At 29.8% G+C, this 21228-nt stretch overlaps 2 protein-coding genes across 5 annotated transcripts; one reads left to right on the plus strand and one right to left on the minus strand.

Moving 5' to 3' along the window:
• The first annotated feature begins 9456 nt into the window (after positions 1-9456).
• LOC114192407 (putative E3 ubiquitin-protein ligase LIN-1) lies at positions 9457-17168 on the plus strand. The gene is made up of 17 exons (XM_028082117.1): positions 9457-9806; positions 10415-11352; positions 11485-11545; positions 11678-12055; positions 12134-12219; positions 12339-13619; positions 13737-13881; positions 13966-14223; positions 14308-14617; positions 14705-14829; positions 14922-15041; positions 15132-15257; positions 15365-15487; positions 15576-15686; positions 15992-16135; positions 16248-16496; positions 16939-17168. The coding sequence occupies exons 2-17, from the start codon at positions 10415-10417 to the stop codon at positions 16954-16956; spliced, it is 4473 nt and encodes a 1490-aa protein (XP_027937918.1). The 5' UTR covers positions 9457-9806; the 3' UTR covers positions 16957-17168.
• Positions 17169-18670: 1502 nt separating this feature from the next.
• LOC114190359 (mitochondrial uncoupling protein 3) lies at positions 18671-20767 on the minus strand. 4 transcript variants are annotated; one of them, XM_028079209.1, is made up of 3 exons: positions 20634-20767; positions 19679-20558; positions 18671-19300 (listed from the first exon to the last, which is right to left on the minus strand). In XM_028079209.1, the coding sequence occupies exons 2-3, from the start codon at positions 20051-20053 to the stop codon at positions 18758-18760; spliced, it is 918 nt and encodes a 305-aa protein (XP_027935010.1). In that variant the 5' UTR covers positions 20054-20558; positions 20634-20767; the 3' UTR covers positions 18671-18757. The 4 variants fall into 4 exon arrangements, with proteins under 4 accessions (XP_027935010.1, XP_027935012.1, XP_027935011.1 ...); XM_028079211.1 differs by having other exon boundaries at positions 19679-20150; positions 20634-20766; XM_028079210.1 differs by having other exon boundaries at positions 19679-20173; positions 20634-20766.
• Positions 20768-21228: the final 461 nt, after the last annotated feature.

Here is a 21228-nt window from a genome sequence, read left to right on the forward strand (position 1 = left end):
TATTTAAAAAAATTATATTATTAAATAAATATATTTAATTTTTTGTTTATTGACTCTAAAATAGTTATTTTGTGGCCATATTTTATAATTTTATAATTTTAATATTATTTTATAATTTTTTATTTTGTATTTTTATTATTTAATAATTACAATTTTGAAATTTTGTGTTTTTTGTTTTTTCTCATTGTTATGTGTGTTGTTAATGGATATTAAAAACGGATACCTGCTACCAGAAATATGGGTATTTTTGATACCCGCATGTTAACGGGGCGGGTACGAGTATCATAGTATTCATACCCGTGGATACCCGTACCCGCTAAACTTATACCCCTTGACATTCTTCTCTTTTTTTCTTTGAAATTGGGTATATACATCAAACCTTATATAGACAATGATGTTTATGGTATGCTTGTCAAATTATGGAATCAAAATAAGAATACTTGGCATGTTACAAATGAGATTTATTATTTGCTTATTTTGTTTATTTTTCAGGAACCCATAAGAGAAAGTGAATTTGTTGAACGTCATTTTATATTTACTTATACAATTATTTGGACTTGTATCAACTTTAGTTTATTTGAACTTTATTTAAAATTTATGACAGTGATGTATTTTATTGTATTTTATTTGAATTTATGATTAAATATTTATTTTTAATTAATTTTGCAAATACCCGCGGGTATCTGTGGATACCCGTGGATATGAAAAAAATAGACAGATATCCGCACAATGGATATCCGACGGATATAGGTACGGGTACGGGGCATATATTTATCCAACGGGTAGGCTACAGGGGAGCTACTACCCGTACCCTACCTGCCCCGTTGACATCCTTAATTATTAATACACTTTAGCTATCAAAATGAATTGAAATCCGCAAGCCAACCTGACTCATCATGGGTTTGGGCTAGGTTAGGTTGAAACTTTTTTATAAATTTTAAACGGGTTAATTTTTTACCCGACTCACCTTGAATCCGTGATGAGCCGAGTTGGCTCACCAACCCGTAAATAAAGAGTCATACAAGTATTTTTAATTATATTGGACTTTAAATTTGAGTTGGGCTAGTTTGTTTTTTTAGCCAACACACTGGTAATTTGTAATTTTGGTTTGTATTTGAAGTTTCAAATATTTTTGGATTGCATTGAAGTTTATTTAGATTTTAATCAAAATTATAATTTGGGTTTTTTGAAACTGAAGGAAAAAAAATTATATATATATATATATATATATATATATATATATATATATTAAGTGAGTTAGTGAGCTAACTTGTTTAACCCATCAACTCGTGATGGGTCAAACCGGGTTCGAATTTATTTTATAACTTATCAATAGATTTTTATAGTTATAATATATTTTATGGTTTAAAAAAATGTTTATTATTTTGTGAGATCTATTAATTAGGAACTAATTTAAAATCCAATAGTAGTTTATTATTTAAAGTTAGATACCAATATAAATTATGATTTACAAAAAAATTAAACATTTTCATTAATAATAGAAATTATTTTATATTTTTAATATATTTTTTAATTTATAAAATAGTGTATAAGTTAGTTAATAATTTGACTAATTATTTTTTGCCTATAAATTAGTTATTATTAAATTATTTTTGTTGTAGTGTTTAAATTATAAACTGTTAAATATTGAAAAGAAAATGAGAATTACGGTATTTAATAATTTATTATTTTTATCAAAGTAAATTTAACTAGTAAAAAATAAATTTCAAAACCATTAACATTAGAAAAAATAACAAATAAATTGTAAGATCTTATTAAAAATATAAAATTAATACAAATTATAATAATTAATTGACTGTTTCTTTTTACTATGTCTAACTTAGAGATGGCAAATAAACATGTCTTCGTGGGTATTGTCCGAATCTGTCCCCGTTTTGACGAGAAATCCCCGCATTGACTAGGTATGGGTATGGGTATGGGGAATCCCCGATTTTTTCAATTGGGTATGGGGATGGGGATGAGGATGAATATATACCTGCCATAATACCCGTCCCCGCCATATCTCCATCCTCATTTAAATCATTAAAATACTCATAATTAATTAAGTAACCCTATATATATATTCTTTCTATTTTTTATTTCTTCTAAATATTTGGTTTGTCATGAAACTCATTCGCATCTCCAATATATTTTTTTATCTTATCATAACTTTTATGTAATTATGTTAAGATGATGTATGTCAATTAAAAAAAAATTATGTCTAACATTTGAATATTTCTATTATTTTTTAATATTTTTATTTATTGTATATTTTTCTTTCACATGAGAATGTTTAATACTCTTAATTTAAGTGTTTAATAGCATAAAAATTTCATTTACTAGGTAATATAAAAAAAATCTTTACTTATTATTATTAATTTTTGTTTCATTTGAAGAACTATTTTATTTCGCTAAAACAATTTTTGTTATTTCTCAACCATTGAGTATATATGTTGATATTTGAAAAGTTTTCTTAGATCTCTAAAATATTTTTCGTCTTATCATATCATTAATTATACATTTGTTTTTCTTTGTGCAATTCCTTCCAATAGTCTTCAAATTGTTTATAAGACACACATTTGTTAATTTTTTAATATTTTTATTTTTGTTTATTTTCATCATGTAGAATACTATTTCGATAAATTTTATCTAATTATTTTTTATTTTCTAACTCATTACAATCATACTTTAATTTTTTCACTATAATTGTATAAATAATTTTTATTTACTACAATATAAAAATTTAATGTAATTGCCATGAATATTTTTTTTATCACCATCCAACATATATTGAAGTTTAAAAGATACAAGATCTATGATAAACTTTTATTATGTTTATTATTTGTTCTTTGCGTCATTTTTGTATTAACCATTGAGTATATATGTTGATATTTGAAAAGATTGCTTAGATATGTAGGATATTTATCATCTTATCATACCCTTAATAATATATTTGTTTTTCTTTGTGTGATTCCTTCCAATAGTCTCCAAATTGTTTATAAGACACACATTTGTTAATTTGTTAATTTTTTAATATTTTTATTTTTTGTTTATTTTCATCATGTAGAATATATTTAATTATTTTTTATTTTCTAACTCATTACAATCATACTTAATTTTTTCACTATAATTGTATAAATAATTTTTATTTACTACAATATAAAAATTTAATGTAATTGCCATGAATATTTTTTTACCACCATCCAACATATATTGTGGTCCAAAAGATACAAGATCCATGTTAAAATTTTATTATTATGTTTATTATTTGTTATTTGTGTCATTTTGATCAAGTGATGTATTATAAATTTTATTAGTGTATAAAAAATAGATTCATTATAATTTAAAAAATTGAAGTAAACAAACATTTAAAATATATTTTAGGTTTAATTACTCGAATGGTACCCACTTTGGTAGGAGGGTGTCAATTTGGTACTCACCGAAAAAAACAGTGTCAATTGCGTCTCCACTTTTGAAAAAGTGTATAAAGGTCCCTTTCAGAAAAAAATAATTAACGTCGTTAACGGCAGGCCATGTGTCACTCTCACGTTTTTTAAAATTTTTTAAATTTTTTATTGATTTTTCTTTTAATTTTTTAATTTTTTTTTGCAAATTTTTTGTGTTGCCACGTGTCAAGTCCCTATTTTGACACGTGGCAATGTCAGTGTCATGTGACAGGATAATGCCACGTGTGACAACTGTCATTGTACTGATTTCAATTTAGTACCCATATATACCTGATTGTTTCAATTTAGTTCCCATTTTTTGTGCCTTTGGTTCAATTTTATCCCAATTTTTTTTAATAATTGAAGAAAATTTTTTAAGTCATTTTTTTATAAGATTAAAAGTAATTAAGTATAAATATTTTTACAACATTAAGTACTCTGATATTTATATTAAAATTTAGTTGTACAAAAAATATTATACTAATAGAACAATATAATTATCTACTTTTTTTTTTCAAAGTAAAACAATATTGTTTATGTCAAATTCAAGACCAAATCTATTATTTGTATAAATGTTATTTTAATTAAACCTATATTTTAATTTAAATATTTTTTCCTTTTATATTTTTTTAAAAAATAGTTTTTTCCTTTTATATTTTTTTAAAAATATTTTTAAAATTTATCAACTAGGTTTCATTAATGTTTGCAAATTTAATAAATGTTTTGGTTCTCATTAAATTTTATTTGGTATTCAAATATAAAAATGTAAACAATTATAATTTATTTTAAAGTATTTGATATCGAAGAAACAACCATATTCCTAATATTGAATATTTGATAATATTATGTTTCTTTTACCGTAATTTTTTATTATTTTATAAAAATTAATTAAAATTAATATTAAAGTAGTAAAAAAATGGGTATGGGTATGGGTACAAGATTATATTCGTTACCCGGTGGGGATGGAGATGAGACAAAAGTTTGATACCCGTTGGGGTTGGGTATGAGGATGAGAATGAATTTTTTTACGGAGATGGTATGGGATAGTAAAATCCCTAGTTTAACTCTATAATAGTCCTCCATATTGTAGTTTTATCTTGTTTATGTTGAAGACTATTAACTAGTCATTCTCAATATAAAATTCGTATATTAACTCAACAAGAAAACTTATGGAACAACAAAATAATTAAATTTGTTAAAATGATTTTTTTTTTACAAATTTTTAATCTATGAATCCATAATGATATTTATTATACTTATTTGTTCAAAAGGTTTTGTTTATTTTTAATGCTATCGTTCTCTTGAAACATATATGACTACATTGAATATAAAAAGCTTGGGAGTTCTTAAACATGTATCACATGCATCACCAGAATAATTAAATTTATGAAGTCTTAATTTTTTTTAAGACAAAGTTTAGTTTTAGTTATCAAAACGTTTCAAAATGCCAACTTTATGCATTTAAAAATGTTTTTAACAACCAATGTTAGTCCTTAAGTCATGTTATTTTATTGATATATGCATAGAGAACCTAGAAAATAGTCTAGAAATGGTGGTAATTTTTAAAATGTGATATTAGAGTATTTTAATAATAAAAGATTTTAACTATAAATAGATTTTCTATAAATTGAAGTTCATTTTATAAAAATCACATCTTTATATTTTCTTTCTAAACCTTTTTTCTACATTTTCTCTAGATGTCTAACCTCAATCTTTATTCATTTAATGATCAAATATCATATGATTGTTTCACGTCAAAAGCTTTACAATCCATTTGATTAGAGTCAAGAACAAAATAAGTTTACTTTTTACCCTTTTGAGGTGGTTTTGGCTCTTTGAGCTTGCATGTGTGTTATACGTTATACCCTAATGCATGTGATTCAAATATACTCAAAGTAAGTATTTGTTATTTTACGATGATGATGATATGTTTAGATTTTTGGTGTTTTCTTTGACTAATTAGGTCATCATATGAGAAATAAAGTTGTAAGAAACAATTATTGAAAAAAAAAGAGAGGATAGTTTAACCAAGGTAAAGGAAATTAATGTTATTTTAAACTATTTTTTTTTTGTCTAAATTGAGTGTAAGGTGATTATTGGTTTAATTTTTAAATTGGTATGTTTGTAATTATTGATTTGGTTGGTGCGGAAATTGGTTGAGTAGACAATATGTGCTTGAATGGTTACTTTGGTACCTGAGTTATGTTTTTGGGATTGACACCATGAATGGTTATTCTTAGCTTCAATAAGTTATTTTAAGCAAATTGGTCATGTTTTGATTGTAATATTTCTTGATTTGTTCTATGAATTTGATGTGTGAATATGATTATATGTATGATATTTTATTATGATCATATTGTAGAACTACTAGTATAATTTTAAATAATTCAAACTTATTCTTCTCTTATATGTCTATTATAAGTTATCCACATGTGATGATCATATGTTATATGTGAGTAGACGATAGTATAAATGAGAGACATTAGGAATGAGAGATAGTCCTAAAGGAGTATAGATAATGAAAACTATTTATGTTAGTTGATATTGTATTGCATAAAGTTCATTTTTTTGGCTTAAGTATTATGTTTTTGAAAACTTTATTATGTAAAGTATTGAGTGATAATATATTACACGGGACATACTTATGCAGTTTTTTATGCACAATACCAATTGTGAAATACTTTTATTAGTGAGAAATTTTTTTACTAATACGGGATTGTGAATACTTATTAAAATCAACTGGTGAATCACAAGTGTTTTCACCTTTTTGTGATAATAAAAATTAATAAATTTATTATTATTATTATTATATTTATAAAATTAGGTATAAATATTTTTATAATTTATTGTTAATAACTTTTATTTATTTTATAGGTAGTTTTATAATTAAAAAAATGGTTTAGTTTAAAAACGGTCAAATAATTTTCTTTAATGAAATAATCACTTGAAAAATATTTTTGATAAAATAATTATTTTAATTTAAATTTTTATTTAAAGGATAAAATTGAAAAACAAATGTAAAAAAAAAATTGTGTATAAAAGTTGTATGATAAAAGTAATGAAAATGTTAAATTTTAAAAACTTTAGAGATATTATTTTCATATTACAAAATAAATAAACAAATAAGAAATAAGGGTAACATTGAATTTCTAATCTTAGTTTGAAACGAATATTACTTGTACTTGCTTCATACAATAAAAACATCCAATATTCAAAAGTTATCAATTTACACCCACCAATAGTGATGAAAAGCAGTGCAGAAAGGGACTTGAGACAAAATTAGAGGAAAAAATTCAATTGAATCTACTGAATTGAAATCATATATTACTTTTGGAATAAACTTTCTTGAATGCATCAATACTTATTAATAAACAAAGATTGATTTTTATAAGGGTCTTATAATTGTTTGTTAGTGTATATATTTTATTGCGAATTACTTTTATCTATATAAATTATTTTGTTATTTTATGCTTTAAAATTTATAATTACTTTTAAAAATTTATTAACTACCTATAATAAAATTATGAAAAATTTTTATTTTATATATTTTTTAAAATAATTATGATAAAAAATTATTTATTTTTTCCATTATAATAAAAAAAAAGAGTGGATACATATTCTCACTAGTCATCCATAAATCTAATAGCACCTGAAAAAATTTCCGAAAAACCCTTATTAAACATTTCAGAATAAATTCTAAACTATTTTAAAATTTTAATCTATAATAATATATAATATTATAATATCTATAATTATATATAAAGGGGATTCCCTCTTTTGTGTCCACATTTCATAATTCCAACTTTACCCTTTATAATTTAATTATTTATTAAATTTTTAAAAATTAACGGTTACTTTTACAAGTTTTTATAAAATTATTTACTTATCTCCTTTTTCTTTTTTTCTCTTACTATTCATCAACAGTTATTTTTCTCTTATTTTCTCCGTACATTTTATTTTATTTTTTATAAATATACTTTTATTTTGTTTATTAAATTAATAACATTACAATATCATCAATTATTAATATAATTCAAAAAATGCGTACACACAGGCGCGATAGCGCCTGTGTTTACACTAGTAATATATAAAGAGGATTTCTCTTTTGTGTTCATATTTTATAATTCCAATTCTACCATTTACAATATAATTATTTATTAAATTTTTTAAAATTAACGGTTATTTTTATCTATTTTTTATAAAATTGTTTATCTTTTTTTTATTCATCAACAATTAATTTCTCTATTTATTTCATTTCATTTTTAATATAAAGAAGATTCCTCTTTTGTCTATATTTCATAATTCTAATTCTACCATTTACAATATAATTATTTATTAGATTTTTTAAAATTAATGGTTATTTTTACCTATTTTTTATAAAATTGTTTATCTTTTTGTCTTTTTTATTCATCAACAATTAATTTCTCTATTTATTTCATTTTATTTTTAATAAATATAAACTTATTCTAAAAATATCATCATTCATATATACTATCATTCATAATTAAAAAATACATATACACATACGCTACACTAGTTCTATAATAATAAATCTTATTATGGGTGATTCACCTTAAACAATCCGTAGTATTTAAAAATTAATTTCAAATTATGAAAAACTGTTCCAAATTTCTTAAATATTCCAACTTTGGAATACATTTTCTGAAATATTTGGAGTATTTATAATTCAAAAGCTTTTCGATGCATTCGGGATCATATTTTCTGGGAAAAAAAAAACCGTAAGTATTTTTTTAAGGCAGTTTTCTTCATCCCATATTGTAACAGAGAGGTGTGCAAATAGAGAAATCCCTCTAAAGGAAATATTAAAACTGGTAAATGAAAATAGCAGTGAGAATGAATTGTTAAAAATTTCAAAATGAGCCATTACTTGGAATCACATCAGGCCATTTCTTCTTGCACCCCATATTTTCATTCTGCACCTTCAAAAACTTTGGAATTTACAAATTTACATTTTTGGAAATAAATTCAGTGTTGGTATATATTTGTAGAAGTTGTGTTGTGCTTGGTGGTCGTTGCTTGTGCTTCAAAGATTTCCGCGAATCGTGTTCTTTAATTTAAGATTTTCGGTTTTAGTTTTAGACCGTGTAATATAGACTTTATAAATTATACAATTCAAAATGTTAAATATTAATATTTTTGTATTCAGAAATATAATATATATATATATAATACAAATTTGTATTTAGAATTATATAATTAATAATATAAGTATAGATTATTCACAGTATAGAGTTATATTACGAATTACATATTTAAGAAAGTATATCTTTATTTTGAATTATGAAGATAGGGATAAACTGATCATTTCACCACCCAATGTTGGTGCATATTAAAATCATGGGGGTGCATAAAGAAATATACATCAAATCAATTTAATGTCATTCTAACCTAAAACTAACCTAAATCATTATGCATCTCATTCTAGGATGTATGTACTTTTTATATTGTAAAATATCCATTTCATATGACACATTCTCAAATGACACATTCTCAAATGATCATTCAAATGGGAACTATAAGAAATTCGGTAGATAAGAAAAAAGTTAACATTTGTTTTAGCATTATAATTAAAACTCATGAAATCTTACTAATTTAGAATTAACAGCCAAGAAATGCGTAAGAAAGGGAGAGTTAGAAATAGGTGGCATTTAATTTGTATTAACATGTGACAGCGACACCTCGAAAATGGTTTCTTCACTAACTAAAAGAGGAAAACAGTGAAAACTGGAAGAGTAATTTTGGCCATTTATGCGATGTTGCTGGTTTGATCCATTCTAAAGCTGAGAGAATTGTTTGTTTCACTACTTCAACCATGTCAAGTTAAAACCGAAAGGCCAAGGTGTGTCACAGTAATACGTGACTGATCACATTGTTAATAATTTAAGGATATAATAAACCACATTATTATACACGAACCTTAACCTTTGAACAATATAATAATAATATTATGTTCCTTGGTCCAAATGCCGGCAGGCACAGCTACTTCAAACTTTGTACAACTTGTATATCGATCATGTATGTACACACGCAAAATAGTCTTCTCTGAACTTTCCTTCTCTTCTCGTTGGAACCTTTCTTCCCTACATGGCTTGAACATGTTGCCACATTCCTCGTGTCCATCTCACAGACGCTTCTTCTTTCATCAAAACTCAAGTCAAAGCCTATTGTCAAATAGTTTTTGTTTCACCGGAATTTGATTTGTTGTGCCACAACCAACGAACACGTGCTAACTTCTCTCTCTGCACTACCATCACCTCCAGAACCCCATCTGTCACTTCCCACCTGGAAAATTTGCAGTGTGGTTGAAGGAAAGAAGGGAAAGAGGAACTAAAGTCAAAGGTGTGATAAATTTGGAAAATTTTAATCTGGGGTGATCATGATCAGGGTTATTTATGCTTAGATTCTTGTTCCCTTTTAGATGTTGACTTGGTATATGTGATTGTTTATTGTGTCATATTCAAAGTGGTGGGTCAAGGTTGTTGGGCATATGCACTTTTCTGCAGTTTGCTTAGTTGGTCAACTTATTACATGCACAAATGTATATTTCTTGATGGGATATTCAGTAGTGTATGACAGAAGCACTTGATTCAAAAGGATAGTAGAAATGCTAAAGGTTTTTTCTTCATCATTTTCCGTGAGGGATTCCTCATTCATGTCATGTACTCGTTAATTTTTGATTTAGAAATACAGGTTGAGGATAAAATTTTAGATTTAGTGTACCCAAATGATGGCTTATGCTGAATATTGACTTCACCATTATAGGCTCTTTGCTTTATATTCGTTGTTTTTCCTGAAATTGTTTGGTTGTAACATGAAATCTTGACTATTCTTGTACTTTCTAAATTCTAACTGTAAACAGATTATGGATTTGGTTCCTTATATGTTAATTTTTGTTGCTTCTGATAAAATTCCATTTAAGCTTTCTCTGATGTGAGTGCACCTGACAGATGGCAGGGAACTTCAGATTCACAATGGATCAGAAGGACATTGTTAGATTCTTGACTACAACTATAGATAGTTTCATTCAAGATAGGTTAATCAATAAAGAGCAAAGAGCCCAGCACAAAGAACAGTGTGCAGAGAGGTTAGCAGCTGAAGAAGGAAGTTGTGATAAGGACAGTGAGGTGGAATACTCTGATCAAGCAGTATTAGCAAATCTGGATTGGGGTATTGAAGCCCTTGAAGAAGCTATCAATACATATAACATGGAAACGAAGCTTGCTAGGCTAGATTATGCTGAGAAGATGCTGCAAGTGTGTGCAATGTTGAATCCTAAGCAAAAGACTGCTGGAGTGCCAAACTACTACCTCTCAGCTTGGGCACATCTAAATCTATCCTATTTATGGAAGTTGAGGAACAGCATTCAAAATTGTCTTCACCATGCTCTTGAGATGTTCATTGTTGACCCTTTTTTTTCGCGGATTGATTTTGCTCCTGAACTCTGGAAGAACCTGTTTCTTCCACACATGAGCTCAATTGTGGGTTGGTATTCTGAGGAGAGGCATAGGCTAATGATGGAAGTGATACCAGACTCCAGTGATTTGTCCTTTACAGCTGATTTTGATAGGTTTTTCAATGAGTCTTTGGTATTTTCTATGAGGCCACATCAGTTAGACAAATTGCAAAAGCTGGAGCAGCTTTATGCAGAATCATTGGATGAAAACACACGGCTATACGCAAAATATTATAAAGATTGCATGAATTCTGATTCCACTTCAGGCAAGAAGGCAGCTCCTATGTTGCCTATTGCTGAGCCACCAAGAACTCCTTTGCATGAGTTGAGTCGGTCTGTTCCTGATTTTGTAAAATTTGGCCCTATTTTGCCCAAGAGTGCAGGGTTCTCTTTGACAACAAGATCTAAAGATGGTGTAAATGAAACAATCAGGTTCAGTTTTAATTTCTTTGAATCTGTGTTCATGTGTCTGTTTCTTCTACATTTCAGCTAAAGAAAATTATACTTACAGTTTATATCATTTGAGCCTCATGAAATTTTTTCTTTCTGGATGTTGAATTTCAGCACAGAGAATTCAACTTCCAGCCAAACAAAGGCGGAGAAATCATCCATATGGGCTGCTAAGGTGATGCAAAGATATATATGTATATGTATATGTATATGTATATGCTAGCTGTTAATAATATAGTTCTTGTCTATAGATATAGATTTTGGAGTAACATTGTGCATAGGCCTTATGATAAATTATCACGTGCAGGAAAGTATCATTGAGGAGAATGAGAATGAAGATGATTCAGATTCTGAACTTGATGATGGTTCAGTGGATTCAGATAGAAGAAACAATATTTTATCACCAGGAATGAAGATGGTGAGGGATGAGGATATTGAGCCAAAAGCGCCTCTATCAAACCATAAGAGTAAGATTCATTCTCCTGATATCTTCTCTCCCTTGGATTCCCCAAAAGCAGGTCCAAATAGTTCGTCAACAAATCCTGATACAAACAATAAGAGAGAACCCAAGTATCTTCGCTTATTATCTACTCGTTTAAGGGACTCAACTACTTCTGACTCTTTATCATCATCATCTCTGGAAATGAGCACTGATCATATGTTCAACTCTGACAAAGAAATAAGGGTATAGACTAGAATACTAAATTTCCCTTGTTATTTGGTACTTGTTTGCTCAAATATGTAACGGTTCTTTGGAATATAGGGCTTGAAGAATATTAATAGGAAAAACAGTAACCAAACACCAAGTATGAATCACGACAGTGGGAATAGTCTAGGACTAAATGACAGGTAATCACCATTTTTTGCATTTATGATATATTCTATGATCCTCTTGTGCTAATGTTTGGTTTTGTGTCGAGTAAAAACATGATTTCACTCCCATTGTTGAAATGTCTCTGAGTTTGCAGTTCCCATGGTGAAAGTGACGACGAAAATCAAAGCTTCACTACGTTGCCCAAGTTAGAGAAGCTGGCGATTGGATCAAAACCACCAAAAGATTTTGTTTGCCCAATCACAGGTCAGATATTTTGTGATCCTGTGACCCTTGAAACAGGCCAGACCTATGAAAGAAAAGCAATTCAAGAATGGCTTAGAACAGGTAACACGACATGCCCCATCACGCGACAGCCTCTGTCTGCAAATATATTGCCCAAAACAAACTATGTTTTGAAGAGATTGATAACGTCATGGAAAGAACAGAATCCCGAACTGGCGCACGAACTCTCGAATTCTAACACTCCAAGGGGTTCTTCATGTTCTCCATCTGCAAAAGACTTTCAAATGCTCTCCGTTACACAAAGAGCAACTGATTCACCAGGACTAAAGAACAAAGAAAATTATACAAGACAAAGGAGCAACAGATTTATGCGAGTTTCTGTTGCAACATCTCCAACTAGTGTGCTATCTCAAGCTGCAGTTGAAACAATTTTGAATTCCTTGAAACCTTACGTTTCGAGTCTTTCTACGTCAGAAAACTTGCAAGAATGTGAAGAAGCTGTAATGGAAATAGCAAGATTATGGAAAGATTCAAAGACAGATCCTCATATTCATGGTTATTTATCAAAGCCAGCAATCATAAGTGGTTTGGTGGAAATACTTTCAGCTTCTATGAGTAGAGAGGTTTTGAGAACATCAATTTATATACTTTCTGAGCTGATATTCTTAGATGAAAGTGTTGGAGAAACACTAAACAGTGTTGATTCTGATTTTGATTGCTTGGCCGCTCTGCTTAAGAACGGTTTAGCTGAGGCTGCTCTTCTTATTTACCAACTAAGGCCAGTTTTTGCACAGCTTTTGGCGCATGAGCTTGTACCATCTCTTGTGCAAGTAATTCAGAACGAAAATGAGCCTTCAGAGGATTTTCAGCTAGTTATAGACCCTAAAGATGCTGCCATAGCAATACTTGAGCAAATTTTAATAGGAGGGGATGAATATAGCAGGTCCCTTAATGCTTTGAGTGTTGTTTCCGAAAATGGAATTCCATCCTTAGCAAAGTATCTAGAGAGGATGGAGGGAAGGAGGTCTGTTGTTTCCATACTTTTGTGTTGTATGCAAGCTGAAAAGGGTTGCAAGAGTTTGATAGCCAACAGAATTGAATTGTCTCCTGTTCTTGAATTATTTCACGCTGGAAATGATAGTGTGCGAGGCATCTGCGTGGAGTTTCTCTCAGAACTGGTTCAATTGAATAGGTGAGGTAGAAGCTTGTTTATCACGAGCCAAGTCTTATTTTCTATTCGGCATGCATGATTAAGTTAGACTTAATGTTCACTTCTTAACATAATCTATTGTTTTTTGCGGCATTACAGAAGGACAGTCTGCAACCAGATATTACAGACAATCAAGGATGAAGGAGCATTTAGTACAATGCATACGTTTCTTGTATATCTTCAGATGGCTCCAATGGAGCATCAACTTGCTGTTGCTAGTCTTCTTCTTCAGATTGATCTTCTGGTTAGCCTTTTGAGATTAATTCTTGTTACTAAGAAGTGATTCCCCTGTTTCCTTACTATATTTATTTTTCTGTCAAATCTTCAGGTTGAGCCGCGGAAAATGAGCATTTACAGGGAAGAAGCGATAGAGATACTTATAGAAGCACTTTGGCAAAAGGATTTCTCAAATACTCAAATGAAGGCTTTGGATGCTTTACTGTTTCTTATTGGACAAGTAACCACCTCTGGAAAGTCATACACTGAAGCTTGGTTGCTCAAGATTGCAGGATTTGATCAACCTTACAATGCTTTACTTAAGGCTGAGCAGTTGGGACAGTATGACAATGATTCAGTGGAAACAATGGTTTGGAGCTACGTGGCATTGATTGATGTTTGGGTTTTATTGATAATTGATTTCTCTCCATCTAAACAGATTTTTATTGTGTAGGAGGATGAAAAAAATGCTATGAACACTTGGCAGAAAAGGGTGGCTTTTGTACTTTGCAACCATGAAAATGGTTCAATATTTCAAGCTTTGGAAGAATGCCTAAGGAGTAATTCTTTAAAGATGGCAAAATCTTGCCTTGTTCTTGTGGCTTGGCTCACACACATGCTCTCTACTCTTCCTGATACGGGCATAAAGGATGTTGCTCGCAAATCCTTGCTTGATGAACTTATAAATATCCTGCAATCATCTAAAAACCTAGAGGAGATGATATTGGCTAGCCTAGCCTTGAAAACTTTCCTTAGTGATCCAAGTAGGTTTATTTAGTATCAGCCATAGACATTATATATTAGTTCTATGTATACAAAGGATTACTAAATGGAAACGGTCAATGTTTCAGTTACACAAGAAGCACTTAGAGCTTATGCTAAGAGAATCTACAGAACCATGAGGAAGCTGAAGAGATATTCAACAGTAGCAGTTGATATTATGAAGGCCTTACTAAACTTAAACTCTGTTGATGTGGTGAGTAGAATGGTAATCTGGAATATAGTTCAGTTCAGTTCATTTAGTATATCTGTTTAGAGAAATAACTAATTTAATTCTCTATTTTACAGACAGAGTTGTGGAGTTGTAAGGAAGTTGTTGAGTTAGATTTGAGTTCAAATGGAGAGGTCCTTTCTTTGCATTACATGAAGGGTCAGGTCTTGAGTGGACACTCTGATGGAACTATCAAGGTAGATTGTCGTAACAGTTAAAAACAGTGTGGTTGTGCTGCTATGTCTCACTATTTGTCTTAACAGTGCCACTTGGTATCATCTTACTAGGTATGGGATGCAAGAAAGAGAATACCAAGAGTGATTCAAGAAACTCGTGAGCACACAAAAGCTGTAACATCGCTATGTTCTTCAGATGATAGACTATACAGTGGTTCCTTAGACAAAACCATTCGGGTAATCTATCTTTCTATCACAAGAAAAATTGCTCTGATATTTGGTTACCCTAGCTTAGTTATAGTATAGAATATGCACCACCACTGAATGATGCTGCTTATGTACAGGTTTGGACAATGAAACCAGATGAGATTAAATGTATAGATGTTCATGACGTAAAAGAGCCGGTGTATGAGCTAACAGCCAATGCCACATTGGCATGTTATGTATCTCAAGGAAGTGGAGTTAAGGCAAGCCTAATGATATGTTTCTTGAACAGCTCAAATTGAAATGTAGTTTCTTCACAAGATAAATTTTTAAAAATTTGAGATGTTACAGGTTTTCAAGTGGTCAGAGTCTCCAAAGCTCATCAATTTCAACAAATATGTGAAATGCCTGGCTGTTGCTGGGGACAAACTGTATTGTGGCTGCTCTGGTTACAGCATCCAGGTAAGAATCTTCTTACAGAACCTCACATTCTAGTAGTGTCTTTACCTGAAACAAACCAACCAACAAAGAAAGCTTAAGCATTCAGTAGCATATACACTCAACTAAATAAAGGCAAAAAGTATCCCTCCTCAAGATGTTCATCAAATAATGTCCATAATTATGTGCATAAAATGATAATATCTCAGTAGCATTGACATTAATGTTCTGTTTTCTTCTATAAAGCAAGCCACTTTGGGTACACATGAAAAAAACTTCTCTAGAATCTATTTCTCATCTTAAATATTGTGGGGGGTGAATAATGGCAGGAGGTTGACTTGTCCAAGAATACATCAAACTCATTCTTCTCTGGAACAAGAAAGTTGTTGGGAAAACAAACCATATACTCCCTTCGAGTTCATGATGATCTCCTCTTTGCTTGTGGTTCTTCAGTTGATGCAACTGCAGGAAAGGTAAATGCTAATTCTATAGTTCTGTGACACCAAAGTTGTGTTGTGTTGTGGCCATTCATTATAGACATGCACCCTTGTTTGCTGCACTTACTTTTCCATAAATTGATGTCAGATATTTTCACTTTCTTCCAAAACGGTGGTGGGAACACTCTCAACTGGACTTGACATCCATCGCGTAGCCATTAACAGTGACTTCATATTTGCTGGTACAAAATTTGGCACCATTGAGGTTTGGCTCAAAGATAAGCTCACCCGGGTTGCTTCAATCAAAATGGCTGGTGGTCACACAAAGATCACATCTTTAGTATCAGATGCAGATGGTATGATGCTTTTTGTTGGTTCTTCTGATGGCAAGATCCAGGTTAGTCCATGATCATGAGAACAATCTTGATATCTATCAAAAATAAGAATTTAGTTACTAAATTACAATAATATGAAATTAAAATTTATTTATTTCTCAAATTTTAATATATTTTAATCTTAAACTTAAAAAACAAATAGAGATATAGCCTATATTAACTTCTTTTACGTATTAAATGGGATTCAAAATTGATATTTGAATCGTTTACCCAATATATCAAACAGTTCATATGCTAACCTGACCACCATTTAACATTTAAAAGAAGTTAACGTCATTGTATTAAAATAATTATATATATTTGTTTTTAAAATACATAAATATATCAAAGTTTAAAACATGACTTATATATATTTGTTTTACGTCTAAATTTAGAAACTAAAAAAAATTTAACTCTCTTGCTTCTTTCCCACTAACCTTTTCCCCTCATGGATTCTTGCTGCAGGTTTGGGCTTTGGATTAAGCACAGTCAATGAACAAGTATAATATCCATTTTTTGTCATGTAAATCAATTGTTGATGAGTTTTTCCTAGTTGGGATCCTAACAGATTTGATAGGTTCGCTAGTTAAAGAAAGTTTTTGTTAGATTATATCATCCTAATAAGATATTCTACATCTATGTCCATGTACAAATATTGAACTGAATCACAGTAAGTAAAACATCACCTTGCACAACACGAGCATCTCTTAGTTGTTAATACAACTATGAAACGAAAATGAGACATTTCTGAAATAAAAGTTTAATGGAAGATCTATGCTGTGGGGTTGTAAATAGAGGTTTAGGTTACTGCTTCGTTTTTTTTAAGTGGGTTGTCATTATTTTGTTTTGGTTCTTTTATTTAATATTTCATATTGTATTTTTTTGGACATTTATTTTTCTGATTTTCATTTTTCTATTTTCTGAGTTCTTTACCTTATATAATTCGATCATATTTTAAACAGCATACTAGACTACTCAAAATTTATAAAATAAAACAGTGAATTCAAGTCCACCAATTTATATTTCATTCGAATGGATTTTAGTATAAACAATAAAATATTAGAAAAAGATAAAGTTCTTCAATGATAACTCCGTTAAAAAAATCATTTCTAAATACTAAAGTCTATCGTATTTATATTAAATATTATATTTAAGGCGTTAAAATAAATGCTAAAAAAATGAGTTCATTTGATTTCGGTTTGAATTATATTTACAAATCTCAAACCATCTTCTATATTTTGTGAAATATTGTTTCAAAATGTTTATAATTTTTTCTTAACAAATTTTATCTCAAACTTTAGTTTAACTCTTTAACTCCAAAAAAAAAAAAAAAGTAAAAAGACTAGGTGCTGGATTTGGTTTATGAAACTATGACAATCTAGATAAAAAATTTGATTTACTTTTAAAAGCACAAATTAATCTATAACCTTTACGAGTCAAGTTAATTCTTAAAAAAAAACAATTCAGTATCAACTAAACTTTAAACACTACATTCTAATGAAAACAATTCTTCAGCGGAACACAATAGAAAAAATAACTATGGAGCTTCTTATTTATTCAATAACAATTTTATAAATTAACCTAAATTTTATAATTTTTAAAACATTGAAATAGTTTGAATTATTTTCATTTTCTATTAATTCATTTTTTTAAATTTTATTAAGATAATATAATTAAATCTTATTTTTTCATTTAAATAAAATATTTCTATTACTATTAAATATAAAAAATACTTAAATATTAAGTAATGTTAATAGTTTAATATTATTAATCTTAATAATTTTGTAGTTAATATTAATTACGGTTATTTTTAATCAAAATTTATTACTATTTTTTAATTAATATTGAAAAAAAATTGATTGACGCAAGGAAGTTAATTAAGCAACTCCAATCAGGTGACTTCCTATTTCTCATCTTGTGGTTGTATTTTTCTTTTCAATCAAACCACGGTCTAACATTTCATCTCTTAACACATTTCTCCACTCAAACTTCTGAAGATGAAATGAAATTTTGAATACCTCGATTACTGACTCTGAAAGTTCACGTAAAACCTTCATTTTATCTTCCAAAGTTTCAAGATTGAATGAAGATTAAAAGAAATAACTCATAAGAAGCTGGTTCAGCATAACACATAGGTAATATAATTTAATCCTCCGTTATAATAGAGGCTTCTAATTTATTCCAAAAAATTATACACTAAGCTAAAAGTTGAAAAGAGTGGATTCTGTGACTAGTGTGAATTTATTATGTATGAATGAATCGCAATATAAATCAAAATACCATATCAGAAAGAAGAGAGACCTGCAAATTTTCTAAACTTCTCATAGGTAACCCAGAACACAAATTGCCATGGGCCAAGCCTTGCCCAAGTGGGGAAAAATCCTTTCCACAATGCTCTTATTCCTTCAACTTTTACTGTCTTTACTAAGCAATCATAAGAGCTATTATATAAAACTTTCCCTTCCTTTTGGGCTGCTTGATTCATCATTCTAGTCTTCACAACATCAGCTGGACAACTTAAAGAAGTTGCAGCTAAACCTGACATGATGGAAGCTAATGTGTGGGCATAAACATTATCATCAGCTATCCTACTTCTAATTACAAATTGTTTAGCATGGTCATAACAGCCAAGTTCCCCCATGTTCACTAGGAAGGCTCTTTGGATATTAGGAAAAACACCCTTCCACAGTCCTCGAAACCCTTCAGCTCCAACAATTTTGTTCAGAGCATCAAATGGCCCCGAATACCGAGGTTGAAGACCTTGCTTCATCCTTTGGCCATCAGCTTGCATCCTCACCTTGACAAGATCGGCAGGGCTGGCTATAATCTATAACAATGAGAGCAGCAGACACCAGAACATTGTAATTTTGAAACAAAAAGTAGCATTAAAGGTAAGTAGTTAACTAAACCATGTCGCTAAAACAAGTACTATTCTCAAACTTTACCATGTTACTGTTGTTGGATAATGATGGATCTTTTAAGAGAGGATCACTGGAAAAATACAACGCATACATAAGACCAACCCACATATAATGGAATGATATCATTTATGGGTCTTCATGGTGCTCAATTTTCTCATTTTTACTTAATATGAAACTTAGACTTACACTTACATTTCGAACAGATAATATCATTGTAAAATCATAGTTTATCAACAAGAACAATGATGAAATACACAACATATTCCAGACCAAACAGTTCTCACCTGAGCAATGACACCGGAGGTTCCACCGACCGCAGCCTTGCTAATAACAGAGAATGAACCATTATCAGCAGAAACCACACTTCTCAGATGCTCATACCCAACAATTCGAATAGGAGTGTAGAACATGTGTCTAATAATTGCTGGAGACAGGCCACTATAAAGGCCTACAACACCTTGTTCACGAACAATGGCCAAACCTATTCGATATGCACCAGTGGGACGCTTCGATGAAAGTGATTCGCCATGCAGTTGAAGTCTTGTTTTGATCAAGTCTATGGGGAAAGTCGTGGTCTCAGCCACCATAGCTGAGAACGATGCTAGTAAGACCTTTGCTTGAGCAGTATCAACTCCACCATGTTCATGGCCTGGTTTCATTTGGGTACATTCAAGAAAGACCTAACTCACCACAAGGCGGTTCAAGAAACCAGTGACTGTTACTACAAACGAAACCTTTTCACTGCAATGTTTCTTCCTACACACCAAGAAGTGCTATACCTATCAAAAACCCAATCAACAACAAAAATTCACATTGCATTGTCACAATATATAAAACAATTGTTTTTCCTTCCCCTAGTATTCTCCTTTAGCACAATCTTATCAAACATGAAAACCACTTTCGCAAGAATTCTAACCTTAGTTCAACACATATCCTACCTAAACCCTAAACCAAAGAAGAAAAAGAACTTATTGGTAATTCTGTTGATGGCCATGGTCAATATGGGGCTAGCAAGAACTATGAAGCCGTGAAATTGTTATCGATTCAGATCTATGAACTAAGAAAGTGAACATTGTCGAGAAAATTTGTGCATCCTCATCGAGTGTAGTGAGAGATACAGAAAGCTTCTGTTTTCTTTTGGGTTTCATCCTTCAAAGGATATTACTAGAAATAACAATGCGATCAAGGTAAGGCTTTCGTATCAATGACCAAAACACAGAACAAACACATCTAACGTACCTATTCATCAGGCATCCATGGTTAGATTCTAATTTTCCTCAGCCATTCGGAGCAGTCGATGATGAAACGGTTCTGTTCTATCAGCACCCAGAAAAACCCATAGGTAAATTGAAAGAAAATTCACGTACATGTAATAATAACTTATACATCTATACGTATTTATACCCTTATACATCTACACATGTACCATACAAATATTATTTGATTCTTAGCTTCTTAAACAACAATGAATATTAAGAGATTTAACATATGCATTTTTTTTTTTTTTTGTTTCAGTCTTAATTTATTATAGAAAAATGCATACATATGGAAGTGGGATTTGGATCTTTATATTAATACAAATATTTTAATAGCAATTAACATCCTTAAATAAAATTACATGAAGCTAGTAAATTTTTTTTCTTCTTTCTTCCATGAATATGAATAAAAACACAAATAGGCAATATTAAAAATTTGTCATCATTATTTTTATGGATTATGCACAAGTAATTAGTGTTTATAGGAAAAGAAAACTCAAAATATATATATGAAAAATAAACATGAATAAAAAAAGAATGATATGAAAATATTAGCATGAAAAGTTAATTATATTTTT

Source organism: Vigna unguiculata, chromosome 7 (assembly GCF_004118075.2).
Source record: "Vigna unguiculata cultivar IT97K-499-35 chromosome 7, ASM411807v1, whole genome shotgun sequence".
NCBI classification, from domain to species: Eukaryota; Viridiplantae; Streptophyta; class Magnoliopsida; order Fabales; family Fabaceae; genus Vigna; species Vigna unguiculata.

Coding starts and splice junctions, on each gene's coding strand:
- LOC114190359 (XM_028079209.1), bottom strand. CDS start 20,053: ATGAAACCAGGCCATGAACATGGTGGAGTTGATACTGCTCAAGCAAAG. Junction 19,301..19,678: donor CCTCCGGTGTCATTGCTCAG/GTGAGAACTGTT, acceptor TCATTGTTATAG/ATTATAGCCAGCCCTGCCGA.
- LOC114192407 (XM_028082117.1), top strand. CDS start 10,415: ATGGCAGGGAACTTCAGATTCACAATGGATCAGAAGGACATTGTTAGA. Junction 11,546..11,677: donor CATCCATATGGGCTGCTAAG/GTGATGCAAAGA, acceptor TATCACGTGCAG/GAAAGTATCATTGAGGAGAA. Junction 14,224..14,307: donor ATGATTCAGTGGAAACAATG/GTTTGGAGCTAC, acceptor TTTATTGTGTAG/GAGGATGAAAAAAATGCTAT.